Source organism: Medicago sativa, chromosome 4 (genome assembly GCF_051527215.1).
Source record: "Medicago sativa cultivar Bolivia chromosome 4, Bolivia_mono, whole genome shotgun sequence".
NCBI classification, from domain to species: domain Eukaryota; kingdom Viridiplantae; phylum Streptophyta; class Magnoliopsida; order Fabales; family Fabaceae; genus Medicago; species Medicago sativa.
Genome location: NC_140752.1, coordinates 95,492,457 through 95,512,282, shown reverse-complemented (window position 1 = coordinate 95,512,282; position 19,826 = coordinate 95,492,457). Strand labels below are relative to the sequence as shown.

General features: G+C 30.9%; 1 protein-coding gene across 1 annotated transcript; it reads left to right on the top strand.

Annotated features, from left to right (window-relative positions):
• The first annotated feature begins 11,180 nt into the window (after positions 1 to 11,180).
• Positions 11,181 to 12,154, top strand: LOC146934137 (protein LURP-one-related 4-like). Its single transcript, XM_085706002.1, has 2 exons — positions 11,181 to 11,446; positions 11,567 to 12,154. The coding sequence occupies exons 1-2, from the start codon at positions 11,192 to 11,194 to the stop codon at positions 11,930 to 11,932; spliced, it is 621 nt and encodes a 206-aa protein (XP_085562128.1). The 5' UTR covers positions 11,181 to 11,191; the 3' UTR covers positions 11,933 to 12,154.
• The last annotated feature ends 7,672 nt before the right edge of the window (positions 12,155 to 19,826 follow it).

The following is a 19,826-nucleotide window of genomic DNA, read 5'->3' as shown; positions in this document are numbered from 1 at the left end:
CAATCATATCATATATCAGATATATCACTGACGTTGAGTAAACGAAACTGTTTTGACTGGAATAAAGTAAATAGAAACTTAGTTTTATGTTTTTTTTAACTTTTTGTTTATGGATCAAGATGTTTTTAAACTTCTATATAGTTTTCTGCCTAAATTATCTTAGGATCTTCTTTTCCAAATATAGGAATATTTTACATCAATTAGGTTTAACAATGAAGCATAAAAACAACCGGATATATTGATTGAAATAGTAATAATGTGATTAATATGAAATAACTGTCGAACATGATGATGATGATGCAGATGGCCCATGAGCAGGGGCGGATCTGGACTCAAAATATTAGTGGGGCAATTTTTTTTATCAAATAATTAAATAATATTAGATTTAAAAAGAACTAGGTATATTAAAAATAGTTGTATCAAACAAAATTACAAAGAAAATAATTTATTTTTCATTTGTTGAAAATGAATTAAAATTATATCATTACTAATTGTTCTAAAAACATCTTTTTCTATATATGTAACAAGAGATGAATCAAATGTTTTAGCATGATACCCGTGCATACGGGCAGGTGAGCGTGTTGCGCTCTTTTTTTGAAATCAAGTCGCAATTGCTTAGAAATTATAAAAATATAGACATGTACAAATTGTACAAAAATTTATTTCCGTATTAAATATGAGTAAAAATATAGACATGTGTATAAATAAATAAAAAAATCGGTCCTCGTGTAAATATTTTTTTTTTGAAATAAGTCCTTGTGTAAATATATAAGTTAAAATATAGACACATGTATAAATTAAAAAAATAGGTTATCTTATTAATATATGAGTAAAAATATAGACACATGTATAAATTACAAAAAAATATGTCTTTGTATCAATATATAAGTAAAAATATAGACACATGTATAAACATAAAAAAATAAGTTTGTATTAATATATGAATACAATTATTTTTTTTGAGGGAAATATGAATAAAATTATTATAAAGTTAATAGGTAAAAAAAATTTAAAAAAAAAAGAAAAAGAAAAAAAGGGGGGACCTAGGCTGGTGTGGCACTTGCCACACTCTGCCTTGAAGAGGTCCGCCCCTGCCCATGAGTCTCAGACCCGTGACAAAGTAATTTGTTCTTCTCACAGCTTGGACCCTTAATAATCGAATTAATTTGAGAACGACAAGTCAAAACATCACTGGTTTGAACACGTACGTGCTCAAGACAATAATATCATTTTTTATTTGGGGATTCACTGTGCAAGCAGTGTCAGTTTGTTGAATACTCCATCCGTTTCAAAATGAGTGTCGTTTTAGGTGTTTACACACATATTAAGAAATGCAATGATTAAGAGAAAGAGAATGGTTATTTTACCAAATTATCCTTATTAACTATTGGTTAGTTTTAAAAGTAATACTTTGGAAGTAGTGTGCAAAGTATTAATTGGAGGGTACAATTGAAAAGAAAAAGTTATTATTGCATTGGTAACTGAAAGCGACACTCATTTTGAAACAATTTTTTTTTGCTAAAGCGACACTCATTTTGAAACGGAGGGAGTAGGTAAATTGTATAGGTTTAAATATGGATTTGATACAAGAAAGGATCCTGCCTTTCGTTTTTAGCTCCTGAAAAATTATACTTTTGTTTGTTCGTCCGTGTAAATATTTATTTACGATGTTATTGTTGTTGAATTAAACTTGATCAATAATTATTTTATCTAAGAATTAAATTCGGATTCTTTCGAACGATTCGTCTTTTGATGAAGTTTATGACCCACTTGAAATATTTTGTTGTATGGATGTTGTCATTGTTGTAGTTAAAATATGTTGTTGGTGGTGGTGGTGTTGATGTATAATTTGATTTGTGAAATAGCCGCTAAAGTTTCATTTTGTATTGCTTTGTGAAGTCGGTGATTTCAAATTCTATAATACTCTTACTGTTCCACAATGAGTGTCACTTTAACCAAAAAAAATTGTTTTAAAATGAATGTCGCTTTACATTTTCATTACAACTTTAATTTTTTTCTTCCAATTTTATCCTCAATAAATACTCCAACTTTTCTCTCACACAATTGTCCATGCAACTTTAAGTTTATCTTTTTCTTATAAAGTAAGGGCAGTTTAGTAAAAATAATATGTCATGATTATTTCATTCCATTTCTTAATTTGTGTGTCAAAACCTTAAACGACACTTATTGTAAAACGGAGGGAGTATAAAATAGTAATATCACCGTTCGGATTATAAAATCCAAACCGGCCAAATGAGAATTTCAGTGGGTGTGCAAGAGGGATGGGAGAAGGGTACGATAAGAAATTCTAAAAAAACCTTAATAAACAGCGAATCAAACTCCTCTACTAGATCAAGTTACATGCAGCCCATGAATTTTACCTTTTGAATTTTGCTCTCCACCCAGCACATTTTGCTCGCACCCTGCAGCCATGCCCAAAATGCCCCTGCGCTAGTTAACTTGTGCAAGTGTAAATTAATGCGCATGTTAAGTCACGTGGCGCAAGTTAAGTGGCGCAACGCTACTTTTTTTTAAATTTATTTACTATTTTCAAATTATGTTATTAACTTTATTCAAAATTATTTTGTTTATATTAACTTTATTCAAATTATGTTATTTTCTTAACTTTATTAACTTTATTCTAAATTACTTTATTAACTTTATTTTGAAATTATTTTGTTTACATTAATCTAAATTATTTTCTTAACTTTATTCTAAATTATTGATTCGATATTATTCTTTAAATAAATACAAATATAAATAAAGGTAAATACAACATTAGAAACTAAAAGCAAATATAAAATTAAGGAACAAAATTGAGGCATAAATAATATCTCATTTTATTAATAATTCATACAATAAGTTTGAACTTATTCACTATATCTACTTATTTTCTCCTTGGGGTAAAAAGTAATCAATCTTCGTGGGGTAAAATAGTGAGCAGCCTTCTTGGGAAAAATACATCATCAACCCTTGGGCTAAATTTAAATCTGGTTTTTTTTACCACAAGAAGTTCTTTTTACCCACGGTAAAAAGTTTCTGCGGTTAAAAAAACAGGTTTAAAATTATCCCACGTGTCGATCACTTCCCCAAATCGGCTACTCACTACTTTACCCCGACGAAAATTGATCACTTTTTACCCCAAAGAGAATATTGAAAAGAAAAAAAAGAGAAGAGAAATAGAGGGAGAGTGAGGAGGGGGAGAGAGTGAGATGGTGTGAGGAAATAGGGAAATATGTAGATGTATTTATAGGTAGAAATGGGAGCCTAGGTTGTAACTACCATAAATGTGGTAAAAAAAAAACGTGTAAAGTTTGTTAAAAACGTGTGAATTGAAGGTTGAAAATGTGACCACCGTCCACAAAAACGTCTGTTCTTGTGGACAGACCACCGGCCAACGTGCGTGAGTTAACTCGCGCATAGGCCAGTGGTGCGTGACTTAAGTCACGCATTGCTCACAACGTGCGTTAATTAAGTCACGCTGCGTGACTTAACTAACGCAAGGGTATATTTGGAAGGCTTGTAGAGCGCGAGCAAAATGTGCAGGGTGAAGAGCAAAATTCTTACCTTTTCTTCAATACATATCACCATATTGAGGGCTTTTATTCACACCCCACGTTTTTGCTAGTACATCACAAACAATTTTATTCGTATTTTTTTCTAAAAATATTCATGTTTGAAAGTTTATTTTCAAATGATATTTTATTTTTCTTCTTAAAAAAAATGATATTTTATTTACCTCTTTCAAAAGTTAACTTTTCGACTATTTAAGAGCATGTTTGTTATAATTTTTTTAAAAATATTTTTATTGTGTTTCATCTTTTTGCCATAACTTTTTAAACAATTTTTTTTAAAGAAAACTTCAAATGAGAAATTAGTTTAAATAGTTTTTATTTAAAAGTAAGTGAGAGATGGACGCTCTCTTGTGAATCTTGAACTTGAATAATTGAGATCAGATGTGTTGTTTGGCTTGACCCTTATTGCTTCTGCTATTGTTAATTACCTTACTGCATTACTTTCAAAGATTTTTTTTGGTTTTGTACAATCTCAACTCTGCACTAATTTCATCCTTTAACAAATATTTTCGTCATTTAATCCCTTTAACAAATCCAACGTTTTTCTTGATAAATATTATCTCAATAAAACTAAGGGGGATTGATTAATAAGTAGGTCTTTGGGTTTTGGGAGGAGTTTGAGGACTTTTTTTTAGGAAAATGCTATTTCTCTAGAAAAATAGCATTAAGAATTTTTCAAGATACAGTTAGGAAGTTTGAATTGCATGATTTATTTGTTCACTTCCTATTTTTCAGCCACACCTTTTTGAATTGGCAAATAGTGCATTGTGATTGGCGGCTCTTTATTCTTGAAGAATTCTTGATATTATTTTTCTAGAGATATAGCATTGTTTTTTTTTTTTTTTTATAGTTCTACCTATAATTAGTCAAAGGAGAATTAGGGTGATAAATAAGAACACAAATAATACTAGTTAAAGTCAAATCAATCTTAGAATTTAATTCAGAACCAGCATCTCTAAACCTTACAAAATTTCAAGCAAATTTTAGCACATTTGCAACAGCCAACAATTCAGGATGCAAATTTAGTTGAGGATGTCACATAAATCTGACCCCATATGTCATCCATTCGTCATTGGCATTACTAAGTCCTCCAAATCCTGATTTTCCTAGATTCCTAAATAAGCTCCCATATACATATATTATTTTAAAAATTAAACATAACAAATATTTGGTGGAATACTTTTTCTGTCAATATTACCTTAATTTAAACTTTCTTTTACCATTTTATCATTGTATATCAATTCAATACTAATTTTATAAATAATCAGAATCAGATAAAATTTTACAATTTTCTTTTTAAGAAACTAAGCGAAATTATATTAAAGAAAAACAACACAGTTCCTCAAGCACAAGACATGCTGGAAGAAACTGAAAAGTTAAAATTACACAGCGGTTAAGCTACAAACAAGCCGGTAATAATAATAATAATAATAATAATAATAAAAAGGCTTAGATAATTCTTTCGTCCATGCAAATATAGGCCATTTGAATTTTCGTCTCTGAAGTTACTAATCCTTCCAATCTGCCACTGCAAATTTTAATCATTTGACTTTTGGTCATAATTAGGTTTTTTTGCTAAGGTGGACTGTCATTAGCGACATGGTGCCCATGTGACAAGTGATGATTGGGCGAGGTGGTTGGCTTAAATAGGTCTTTCATCCCTGCAAATATAAGTCATTTGAATTTTCGTCCATTAAGTTACTAATCAGATGTAATTAGGACCATTTTTCAAATGATTAATATTTGCAGTGGCAGATTGGAAGAATTAGTAATTTCATGGACGGTTGCAGGAGCGAAAGACCTATTTAAGCCTAAAAAAAATGCTAACTTGTGCCCTTAAAGCAACATAAAGGTTGTAACCTAACTTTTATTTTATTTTTTTTTTACCGATAACAACATATGTATTTCACCTTAGAGCTAGGTATTACTATATGATACTAATATTAAGAACACAATTAATTGCATATGCAGAAAACACGTTTCTTGTGTCTAAACCCTGTTCTCGATTTGTTTCCGACTTAATCCTTATCGAATGATTTGGCATGTCATTCTTTTATTTGGATATATATATATATATATATATATATATATATATATATATATATATATATATATATATATATATATATATATATATATATATATATATATATAGGATAGGCATAATATTGTCCAATTAAACATGGGAGTAATGGAAGTCAAGCCAATTAATTTATGTTTATTAAGTATGGAGTATCTCTTAATTTATTTATGCATATACCGCAAGAGATCAGTTTTATTTGTTCTTTGCTTCAATGTCTGATCAATTAACCATTTAATATGTTACTATTCGTCATACTTTTCACCAAAAAATATATATACATCTTACAAGTTGCAAGTATACTTTAATCTGGAGATTCAAATCTACGTGGAGTACCGATTTCTTTCAAATAGTTTGATTGCACATTAGACACATTTTGATTGACTTGGTCGAATATGTCTGTTTAAGTATAATACTCAATTATACATGCCTTGAGATATGGGCATGACAATTTTATGATTTATATATGATCAAGCAGTGATATTTTGACAACTATTTTGATACAACCTTTGAGTTAACTTTGTTGTTCTCTCTTCTCATTGGTCACAACAATAGAGAGAGAAAAAGGAAGAGAGAGAATAAAAACATAATGTGAGTATGAGAGAGAAAGTTATACAAAAGTTGTACCAAAATGGTTGTACAAATATCATTTCTCTTTGTACATTGAACATGATATGCATAATTAAGATATGAATAACTCTCTCTCTATATATATTTCAAAAAAAAAAAAAAATCCCTCTAAATATGAACAACCCATTGTTACATATACAGTAAAAATATAAAAATAAAAAAAATATACAAATAAATTATTTTTATCGTATAACGTTATTTTAAATTTTCCCCTAAAAAACATAATTTTAAATTTTGATACTTATCTCCCTTCTCATAAATATATAATATGTGCATCCCCGTGAGTTTAACTCAACTGGTAGGGATATTGCATATTATATGCAGGAGCCGGGGTTCGAACCGAGGACACTTCACTTCTCCACAATTTAATTGTGTGTGCTCTAGCCATTAGGTTACTTGACAAAAAAAAATACATAAATGTGCCATATGAATCCAATGGAAACTTATAATTCTTTGAAAAATATTGATATATATTTTTCAGATAACCTTATCAGAATAAAATTGAGCATAAGATAATTTATTCACATATTCCATATTATCTTTACCTAATAACCCACTTTGTTCCCAAAAGACAAAGATTAATTATGCCAGTGTATACATACTACATTTTTTGTTCATGACATGCACCGATGATGAGTTAATACATTATTTTAACAGACAACTATACAAAGGCAAAGCAATTGTCTGCACTACAATGACATTATCCGATCTAAGAATTATGAAGACCAATCCACTGTTCACTTGCGAGGGTCTCGTTTAAAGTAGAGCAAACCTCTCTGAAATTGATATCAGGAGAATCGAATCTGAGACATTGAAATGATCAAATTGCAAGATCCTAAACCAATCAGTAAATCAACCCCAAATTGGTTACGTTAAACACGAATATGTTTTTAGTTTTCAGTCCTATTTAATGACTTTGTCCTTGAAATTATTTTTCAGCTAATGCCACGAAAAGGAAAGTCGTTTCCATAATTCAATAATTACAGTAGTGTAGTCCTATAATTATAGAACCTAATTCTACTTGCAAGAGCATACGATTGCAGGGCGCAATTGTGAACATGTGACTCTCTAGTTATTCACACTTAAAATCTTAGATTTTAGTTACTAGTTATGTTATTTGACTAAAAATTATTATTTTTATAGTCTAGATGCTAGAATTTTATACATTAAAATGATTGAGTGAAGAATCCTAAATTCAAACTTCCACCGACCTCTACATCTACATAGTGTAATGTGTTCTTACCAATTAAGTGAGTTATGTAATCGGGGACACTAAAAAATAAATAGTTAGTAGTATAGAAACTTAAAGTAAAAGCCTGAAACATACTCGTGTTTAATGTTAAGGATTATAAAAAAATGTTATTCAGTAATTTAGTGGAAAAATATTTTATGTTTGTTTATTATCATGAAAATATATATATATTTTTTATTTTTTTTGAAAGAGAAAATGAAGATATCTATCTTCTATAGTAATACTTACTATGTCACATAATATTTGTTGCATTTGACTATTTCACAAGATAATAAATGAAAGAATAGAATGTCGATTTTATCCAATTATCCATATTATTGATGTAATTCCATTATCATAAATGTAAATAGAGAATAATAACTTAAAATGATGTCCATAACATTAATTAAAAGTATGATAAAAAATAAACAATTAAAGTTGCATTAAAAACAAAAATTGATATGTTAAATCTCTTGAAATAAAGTTTTGTCACATATTGTGATTTTATCTTACTCGAAAAATTAATCACTACAATCGAGTGTAAAAGATACCAGATAAAAAAAAAATGATGATATCATTCTTTTTGCGACAATTACTCCTATATTATAAAAAAGAAGAAGCATGACAATCATTAGTATTTTTTTAAAATTTTGGGTGTGCAATGACCCATGACCAATCTATCTCCTATAATGTGCTTTAATGGAATATGGTGATTACATTCTCCACTTTTTTTTTTGAGCAATACATTCTCCACTTATGCCTCCGAAGTTTAGTCTCTCACACACACGACACACCCACACAAAAATCTATTTTTGTTCCATAATAGTTTGTCCCTTAAGCTAATTCCACTTCCCCGAATTTTGTAGCTTACTTTTTGAGTCTTCGACTCACCTCACGAAAATGACACATTAGGTTGCCAAGGACTATTTTTGTTTATTCATATCTTTATGTTAAAATAAATGTTAATGAATGTGTTTACACTTAAAAAATAAACAACTTATTAGCTGAGATCGACAAACAAATAATTTAAGGTATGGCAAACTCTCCTCAACCGATTGTAGGATAGGCGGGTGGAAATATAGTTGAGTATGAGTTAATCGAATCTTCTTCAAATATACAGAGATCTAAGAAGGTTGTGAAGGTGTTAGAATTAGTCAAAAATTGATAAAACTGACAATTGAGAATCATATTTGTGTTCAATGTTTATAGCACCACTAGTTGAAGAAAGCCAAGAGCAAGGAACCACGTCCCAAGGAAGATGATCATGTATGGATAAGAGCTACAGAAACTGGAGAATCAAACCAAACGTGTGGCACCACGTATCCATAGCAACAAGAGGATTCACACATTATCGGTGTAAATAGCTGAACAAGGTTTATTTCTGTAGTGTCTGCCTATAAAAAAAAATGTCGAACGACCCCTGCTCAAACGCCTAGCATTTTCCTTCAAGCCAATAGTCATTCCAAACAATGTAAACACAAATCCCAATAAGGATTTTCTAGTGTCCGAATTCCGTGCATAGTTTTACATCTACATAACCCTCCAAAACATCTTCCTCTTGAGTTGCTCGTGTATTTCAAACCGCCATTTAATGACTCATTTCAGTATCTCAATATCCACTTCAAATCTTGCCAATGCACTTGACCCAAATTTGCTATAAGTTGACTCATTCTGTTAACTGCATATGCTAAGTCTGACCTACTATAATAAACCACGACATGCATGATGCTTCCTACCCCATTTACACAGGGTGTACCCTTGACCTTCTTCTTTTTCTTACCCTCTGATTGAGGAGATTACGTAACCGTTAACTTTTTGTGAAGACCTAAAGGTGTTCTAGTGGTATTATCATCATTCATCCTAAGATGCTTCACCACTTTCTTTGATTAACCAACGGAAGCTTCTATGGTGCAGTCAGGAAACTGACTTTTTTGGAAAAGTTAATTTTGATTTTAATGTTTGATTCATTTTTAAATTATAGATTACTGATTAATGATTAATATAATTCATCTAGTAATGCTTGCAACATCTTGGACTTACATGTACCCTTTTTTCGTTGGCATCTTTAACATGCAAGCAGACTTGATGATATTATGTGATAATTTACACTTTGTGGGGTGTTACACTTAAAACAAGGTAGGATATAATTAGATCAAATGTAGTCTTGTTAATCTGATGAATTGATGATACTAGGGGCTGAACTTTTGATGTCACTGTACAAACAATAGTGTGTTACTCACTACAATTTTGATATTATAGTGTTAACTTCACCAGAAAAGTCATTTTCATGACTTCACCATAGAATTTTCCTTAACCAAACTGAGACAAAAAACAATTAACCCAGGTCTTAGTTTCTCACAATATCCATCCCAAGTATTATCTTTGCACCACCAAGATCCTTTATTTCAAATTCACTATTTAGTTTCTTTTGAGCTTGCTAGAGAAGTATGTGGATATTGAATTTTTAATCCATTTTCAAATACTTGTTTCCCACGACTCGATCTTCAAAATAAACTCATCAAACTAACGATACCATTTCCTAGGGCTTTGCTTCAACCCATACAAAGATATCTTCAAAATATGCAACTTAGACTTGTCCTCCACAAAACCCATTCCTTGTTCCATGTAGATTGTCTTTTGAAAGTATCCATGTAAGGACACGATCTTCACATTAATTCCAAATCAAGATTGTATTGATTGAATATAAACATAAGTACCCTTATGAAACAATGTTTTAACACTGGTGAGAAAATCTTGTTGTACTCAATTCCCTCAACTTAAGTACGTAAAAACTTTTGCCACAAGCCTTTGTTTATACCCTAGCTATTCAGTCTCTTTTTCTTTAAATAAATGCTTTTCATATAGATCCAGTCTTTCATTGGTGATTTTCAATCTCTCTCATGGTGCAATGTTGTTTGATTTTCCATCTTATTGGGTGTTTGTTTGGTTCAAATTGACATATCAATTAATGATTTGTGTATCAATATTAGTTTGATTTTATCAAATTTGCAGTAATTTTGCCGTTTTATTCTATTAATTCACAAATTTATCATTTTTCAATTTCAAGGATATTAAATTTGTGTTGTTTTTGATATTTTTTTACTAATTTAAACGAATGAATGTTTTGTTTTTAGAAAAAGAAAATAAAAACAGGACTGCGTAATTTCATTTTTTCATGTGTATTTTTAAGAAAGCAGCCTCATTCATTTAAATTAGGACTGCCTAATTTCATGTTTTCATAGGTGCTTTTTATGAAATTAGCAGCCTTCTACGTACTATTAGGCGGTATTTTTTAAGATTAAATTTAATGATATGAAGATGGATTAGTGTTAGTGCTCAATCTACATAAACCATGACTGTAACATCCATTATATTAGGTTCAAACTTTAAATAATTATCATATTATAGTATAGTAAGTAGTTATAACTTATAAGAGAAGTTGGTTGAAAACTCCAGGGATTAGAAGTTTGAGAACCACGTAAGTCTTTTTGTTTCAGTTACTAATTAACTAATTAATTTTGAAGCACTTTTTCCACGAGTGCTATCACATTCAAAATAATAATCTCAAAATTAAAGGTGCTTCCAAGAAACAGCCAAATTAGTAGGACCTATAATTGGGATATAAATACGCTGCTCACATCTCGAATATCACATTAATCACAAATATAACAAAAAATGGCAAAGGTTTATCCTCATCAAGAATCCACAACATCCTCTGAATCCCATGATCATTGTCTCATCATCAGTAGTTGTAATAAAAGAGAAACATATACTCTGTGGATGAAATCACTTGTTCTACACTCTAATGGTTGCACTGTGTATAATTCAAATGGTAACATCGTTTATCGAGTTGAAAACTATGACAGAAAGGGTGGAAGAGAAGTAAATCTCATGAATCTAAAAGGAAACGTTCTCTGCACCATCAAAAAGGTATCTACATCATACCACTCTGCTAGCTATAGCTAATAATAATATGATATATAAACCATATATCTTTGATCAACCATTCATTAATTAGTTAATTAATTAATTTTTAATCAAATTTTGCAGAGATTACTAGCTTTTGGATGCTGGGAAGGACACAAACATTGCAACAATTCAAGTTTAAGAAGCCAAGAGGAGCAACCATGGTTCAAAGTGAAAAGATGTCATAAGGTTATATCAGGGAAAATAGCTTGCCAGATTAAAGTGGGGTCCCAAAATTTGTGCATAGAAAGAATCAGTATAGGAAAATCATTTGCTTTTCGGATTGTAAACAAAGATGGACAAATCATTGCTGAGGCAAAGCAAAAACAGTCGTCATCCGGGGTTGTTCTAAGTAATGATGTTCTAACTTTGGATTTGGCGGCTGGCACGGATCATTCCCTAATAATAGCTCTGATTACGGTCTATGGTTTGATATGCGGCTTAATGTAGATAATCAATTCATATATGACAGATATTAGGCACAATTCAATTCATTTGAGAGCCCTCAATCGGGAAACTTTTCGCTTTTGTACACGATTCAGATAGTTTACAGTCTTGTAAATTTTCTTCTTTTTTTGACACAATATCTTGTAAATTATCTAAAGTTCTGTAATTAGTATTTGGCTCAGTGTGTGTAAAAAGATGATGAAATACATCAAGATCTTTTATTTACTGAAGCATCATCAAGATCTATAACTAGAGACATGTATATGTGCACATATATTGTTTCCAGAAAGAAGTTACTAGAATTTATTGTATATTTGATCTTTGGTATGAGTTTTTGTTTTTTGTTTTTACGTATCTTTGGCATGTAATTTTCAAAATTTAAACACTGATTCGAAGTATGAAACCCTAATTGGTATGAGTTAATTATAGAGAATTGCATTATTTTTTATTCAATTCAAGATTCGCAAAAAATGGATACCAATCGCAAAAAATGGACTATAGACAATCAATGGGAGTGAAAGCTTTTCACAATTCCACACTTGCATTTTACTACACAACATGTCCCTCATGTTCCAAGCTGCTATGCTCTCCCTCAAGTAAAAATCTCGTCAAGTTAATAGGGTTACCAACAACTGCGTAGAGAAAACTTGAACATTAGATCATTGTCGACAAACACTTGACTCAAAATAACCATCGATCTTAATGCCATTTGATGGAAATAGGCAACCAGCTGGTGGAGTACTTTGAAAGAGAAAACAATGTGGAGCTCTAATCTAAATCAATTGGTTGAAGTAAGAGTTGACACAACATCTTGACCCAAATCACTTAGATATAGGGTACATATGCATGGATTTTGTGTCTTCAATATCATTTATTTGTTCTCTCAATTTCCATCTGGTCCATTATTCACACTTGAATTACAACAATAACACGTGTGCATTTATGTCTCACATCCTAAATTATATGTCGTTTTGAAAAAAAAATTGTTTCAAATTATACGTTGTTTTACAATATCAATGAAACGTTAATATTACTTTTCTTATTATCTTTAACTATTTATTACTTTTTTTTAAGGAACTATGTATTACTATCTCTTATTTTAATTTTTTAATTTATCTTTCTCATACCGTTAATTAAGGATAATTTTGTAAAATAACTTGTAATATTTCTTTCTCATACAAAATTAATTACTTTTTTTAATACGTGTGAAATGTTCAAAACATCGTATAATTTGAGACGGAGGAAGTAATATCTACCCCTATTAAGTTAATTAGATGGCTTGATCGGCACCCTAGTTTTCGGCTGTATGAAAGGGTAAATTGACATTGCAAGAATGTTAGACAATTAGACAAAAGTATATGATCCGTCGGATAAAAACACTGATATGTAGATTTAACACCCTAACCACTAGACAAGGTGTGTAATCCTTTTCAAACCACAAAAGCTGCATTTACCATATTGGCGTGCTATGCTTCAATGTTGTTCATACAGGAGCAGGAAGACATACCTGTGGGGTCCTAGTTTCCCATGCATGCTTCAATCAATCCCCTATATTCCATTTTTATGTCCTTAAGATTGTTTCATTTTGACATTTGTTTTATTTTTGCAGCTGGAGGACAACAGCATTGACATGTGAATGTGATAATAATATAGACATAGGGCCTGTTTGTTTTGGATTTTTTTTGAAAAAAATCTATTTTTTTGAGTAAAAAATCACTTTTTTAGTTTTTGTTGTGTTTGTTTGAGATTTTTAAAAAATCCATTTTGCTAAAAAAATCATTTTTAGCCTCAAAATGAAAATCTATTTCAAGTAGCTTTTCCAAAATCTATTTTTTTCTTAATGCAAGGAACTCAAGTGTAAGTGTTTCAAATCTCAAAAAAATGATTTTTATGATAGTAGACAAACAGAAATAGCTTTAGATTTTTTTAAAAATCTCTATAAAAAAATCTCTAGATTCTTTTAACTCAAAATCTATTTTTTTAAAGCTGAAACAAACGCACCCATAGCATTACAGTAATGTGACCTTTTTAGATGCCAATATAGTCGTCAATATGCATATATAAAAAGCATAACACGTGTTTATCCATATAGTGTGTTTAATTTTCGGTGGGGAGCATGTCTTTAAGTGACTATTAATTTTGATTTTCTTTTGACATATTAGTACTATTGATTATTTATTTTTTTGACTAAGTACTATTGATTCTTTTAGAAGTCGATTTTAGTAGACAAACTGTTTTTCAACTCTAAAATCTATACTAAAAGAAACTAACATTTAGCATTTGATTTCCTAAAGATCCCATATTTTGGTATATCAAGATTCACGATTAAGTTGCTTACAAATCTTTTACACTTAAGTGTTACCAACTACTCCCTCCGTTTCAAAATGAGTGTCGTTTTAGGTGTTTACACACATATTAAGAAATGCAATGATTAAGAGAAAGTGAATGGTTATTTTACCAAATTATCCTTATTAACTATTGGTTAGTTTTAAAAGTAATACTTTGGAAGTAGTGTGCAGTGTATTAATTGGAGGGTACAATTGAAAAGAAAAAGTTATTATTGCATTGGAAACTGAAAGCGACACTCATTTTGAAACAAATTTTTTTGGCTAAAGCGACACTCATTTTGAAACGGAGGGAGTAGTCATTTTTCAAGAGTCTTCTCTTCTGGTTTTTCAAGATTCACATATTTCTAACCCTTTGAATTCCACCCAAAGATCCTCGACTCTTAGCATCTAAGTTTCATAAAAGTTTTCTCCTTTGATTTCATGAGATTCCTCATAAACAACTTTAATTGAGCTTCAAATCTCGGTGTATGCATCTCACACATGATTTCCACCAATCCAGATGGTCGGGAAATACGTCTCACATTAAACGTGCATCGCACGCGTGAAGTTGTGTTGAAAACCCTCTTTTACATGTTTTTCTCCCTTCTCTAGATATATCATAGTAAGATTTTGCCATTAAAAAATATGATAATATTTTAATGCTCAACAATTTATGTTCTTTGGTTTGATTGTGAATTTGTCATACACAAAGTTTCTATATTTGTTCTAGACAACCCCGACTCAGAGGGTGTGCAACCAGCTCTACGGTGTCGGACCTCACATTTACAGGGGCCCAAATTTTGAGTTTTAATAGCAACACGCATGACATGTTTCACAGGATTTCAAGTTTGGTGCAGCGGATTGTGTACCTTCATGAGTTTTAATGTATGACAGTTCAAGTCCTAGCTCCTTCATTCTTAAAATAAAAAATATAAAAAAATAGTGAGGTTTGAACTGCAAACATTGAACTAAAATTGATTAATGAAAGCAAAACGACCAAATAAACAATCATATCAACCAAGTATGTGAAAAATAGATAAATTTCATATTATTTGGAGCCCAATTTTTTATATATGATTAGTTACAAAAATGCCTAATTATTATGTTATTTACGATCTAAATTAGATGATGAATTTTGAACCGCAATTGCATTGTTTACTAGGGGCCCATTTTTATTATTAAAACATGGCCTCCAATTTAATCGGGTCGACCCTGATTCTAGATTGAATATTGTTGTTTGGACTATTTAATCGTTGGTTGTCACCTTTGTATCAAAATCCACCATTATCATCCTCACCGTATGATAACACGCAAAATACATTGTCTAGATAGTTTAATTTTTATTTATTTTAGGGTCGTTTATTGTGTTTTGTATGTCTTTTGGCTAGTACTTTAATGTGTTTTAGGAACATAAGGTGTAAAAAGCAGAAGTGAAGAAAAAGGAGGAAAAAGAAAGAAATCATGTGTCACAAGCCCAACGACCTTTGACAATTTTTCTGCTCAAGAATTACACTTTAAAAGCACATGAGACACTCAGTTGTGATATCTTTAGCTACCGCAATTTTCAGAACCCTAGTTTTTAAGTTTCAGCTTTATTTTGTTATTTCTTTAAAACCCCAGCGACAACACAATATTATTTTTGACGAACCTTTATTTCTCTGCAATTTTCATTCAGCCCTATGCACTCATTTGATTTCAAATACTATTCCAATTTCAATCACTATTCATAATTCCATTGCCACGTCTATTTAATTCCATCGCTACTTATATATTTGGATTCCCATCATATTGCTGTGACATATATACTTTGATTCCAATTCATTTACTTGTGGCTGCGTCACTCAGTTTACATTTCAATTACTATTTGCTTGCTGCTAGTTGCTGATTGTGTTCAATTAACCAATGCTGTGCTTGCCTGGCTGATGCTATTCTTGTTTTATCATCATTTCATTTGATGCTTGCCGTAACTATTCTTTTCCTTTAACGTATCCAGCTTTTATACAGGTTCGGTTCCTTTTATTTATTTTCTTTAGTATGAATTCATCGAAGATAAATTTAGAGTATTATTTTAATATGTGTGAGTAGATAAATTGAGTCCAAAACGAAGGTTCCGTCGTACCGACGGAACTCATGTAATATGCGCGCCTTTTTATTTTAACGAGGATCTAAATATTTGTTTTGAAAATTCTGTTTTGCACTTTAAAAAGTCTACTACGAAAGTAGAGACACAGAGACATCGTTTACGCGTCGAAAGAGCGAAAACGATATCCGACTTAGAAAATTCATATTTTTAATTGAAAAGGTTAAAGCGAAAGCACTTCTTTTCTTTTAATTAAGAATTTATTGAATTAAGAAAAGGGAATTTTTAAGCTTGTAATTATACACTACGAAAGTAGGGAGTTACGCGTCTAAAAATTCCGACAACGTATTGCGAAAGCAAACAGTGTCTCTTGTTCAATACTTTCTACAAAAGTTTTATCTTTCTCGTTACTATTTAATTAGCGCAAAGTTACGTGAGTGACGAAAGTCGTCGGAAACTGTCGTTTTGGTCTCTACCTTTAATTAATTAATTAAAATCCATTTTTATTTTCCGTGCAATACCAAACTATTTGGTTTCGCCTTAGATAAACATAGAAACAACAAGAAGCGGTACTTGTTAAATTGGTCTCTGTGGATATGATACTTTTTATACTAAAACCGACATAGCCGTACACTTGCGGCACTGTCACCGTATAATCTTATATCAAAATAGGTGATTAGATGTTTGTCACCGATCAAAGAGGAATGTAAGCCAGAGAGAGAGAGAGAGAGAGAGAGAGAGAGAGAGAGAGAGAGAGAGAGAGAGAGAGAGAGAGAGAGAGAGAGAGAGAGAGGAGAGGAGAGAGAGAGAGAGAGAGAGAGAGAGAGAGAGAGAGAGAGAGAGAGAGAGAGAGAGAGAGAGAGAGAGAGAGAGAGAGAGAGAGAGAGAGAGAGAGAGAGAGAGAGAGAGAGAGAGAGAGAGAGAGAGAGAGAGAGAGAGAGAGAGTTTTTTATTTGGATGAGCTTAATGGACCATCCTTCTTCTTCTTTCTCAATCTCATCATCATTAATGAGCTTTCAGTGCATCTAACAATCAATGCAAAGAGTTTACCAAATTTGGATACTTTCTAGTTTTTCATAAATATCAAATGTTTGATGAATTCAATCAAAATTTATTCAATGCAATTTTAGTCTAGCGTAAATAGTCCGCAGTGTGTATGAGCGTTGTAAACTCGAGTTTACGAGTAAATCAAATTAAAATTTATAACTTCCTTAAAACAAGAACAAGAATTTGAGCATGGTATATTTTATTCACATAATGCATACTATGTTTACCTAACACCCACCTTGTTCCGAAAAAGGATACTGGCTAATTATGCTGTGTATACAATAAAATACAACTAAAATCTTTCAAAAAAATAAAATAAAATACAACTAAAAAGAATATTCTACATTTTATGTTCATGACATCAACTTCCGCACCGAGATTAATTAATTAATTCATTTATTTTAACAGATAACAACACAAGAGCAAAGGCCAGCACTTGTCTGCAGTATAATGACATCAAGAGACACCATTATAGTAATTGGAAATGAAGTGCGATAAATTAGTACTCCCTCCGGTCCTATTTACAAGAGAAAGTTGACTTTTTAGATACATTGAATAATTTATGTATCTAGTCAAGAATCTAAACCAAATACATAAATTATTTAATGTATCTAAAAAATTAATTGTCTCTTGTAAATAGGACCGAATGGAGTAATTCAAAAGTTTGTTCTTCAAATTACTTTTCAGCTAAAGAAAGCGAATGCCACAAAAAGGAAATCGAAAAGTCGTTTTCATAATTGCATGTTAAATAATAGCTAATATAAGAATTTCAAATTCAAAGTCAAAAAACTCATAAACTAAACAAATTGAAATTCATGCTCTTACACCCGACTTGTAACAGTTCTTAACTATCCTTACACCATAGAATTTGAACTCTTAACTAATACATCCGAACATAACTAAGTCGTGTTAGTTTTAGTCTGTTTAGGAAACTGTTAACTTATGTCCTTAAAGATGCAAATTAAAAAGCTGCTAATAGAAATATTGTCAAATAATCAAGTGGTTGAGGTTCACGCATTTTAAATGTAGAGATGGAGAGTTCAGGGTTCAAACCCCAACCTCTACATAAAATTGTCCTTGTAACTATCAATGAGTTATACTACCTCCGTCCCTAATTATAGGACCCTTTTGAAAAAATAACGGGAATTAAGATATTGGATATTTGTATTAAATATGTTTGTAATTGCTATTGATTTTACAATTTTATCCTTTAAGAGAGAGGGTTGGTTTATATTTTCAACATGTTATTTATTGTTGATTGAAGAAAAAGATGTATAATAAATAGGGGCATGTATGTAAAGAAATAATTAATGTAGTTGGAAATAGCAAAAGGGTCTTATAAAAAGGGACAAGAAAAATTCTCAAAAGGGTCTTATAATTAGGGACGGAGGTAGTACTTCAGAACTATGAATCATATCTTTATTAACACAAATGTTAATGTATGATTACGTTAACAATTTTAAAATGAAAAATTAATTAAAAAATCATATTCTTATAAAGAAAAACTAATTTTATATTGTTATTCTTTTATTCTTTATTATTGAAGATATTTATTTAACCAATTATGAAAGGAATTGGTATATGAGTGACATGGAAAATAGTTGCAATATTAATTATACTAGCTTCAATAGAAATAGGATGGCTAAATTCCATCTGTTCATGTGTTTTTTATGAAAGCAGCCTCCTACTATAAATGAATGGTAATTTAATGATATACGAAGACAAATTGGTGCTCAATCCATCTAAAGCATGACTGTTACGTCCATGGCTTTAAACTCTAAAATATTATAATAAACTAAAAACTACAAGAAGTTATCAACATGGTGCGGTACAAATCGTAGACGTTTTAGTATATACCTTAACCATTTTTATGGGAGGTTTAATTTCTAACTCATACATATGGAAAAAAACCATGTGTTGACGAAGGTCAACTCCTTAAGTTATTTTTAGTTAGCCTCTATAGTCGCATGCGTGAGAATAGTCTCTTTTACCAAAAATAACCAATTTGTATAAGCTGGTTTTTGAATTCGAAAATGCTTAATATTGCGACTACCTTGATAGCGAATATCTCACTACTAATTCCTGTTGACTAGTAAAACCATGACCACCCATGTTTTCCATGGAATTCGAAACTGTATGTTTCTCTCTTTCTTTTAGAAATTAAACACGTAAGTGGTCAGAAAATTTCATGATAGGAGTCTCGCGACATATGGCAAGACTCTTTTGAATCGAACCACGTCAGTTTATATTTTTTTTTTAATTCGGTTAAAAAGAGAAGTGAATCTCATGGATCTACAAGGCAATCTTCTGTGCACCATCAAAAAGAAATTACTAGCTTTTGGATGTTGGGAAGGCCACAAATATTGCAACAATTCTAATTTTAGAAGCCAAAAGGAACAACCATGGTTTCAAGTCAAAAGATGTCATAAGATTATTACAGGGA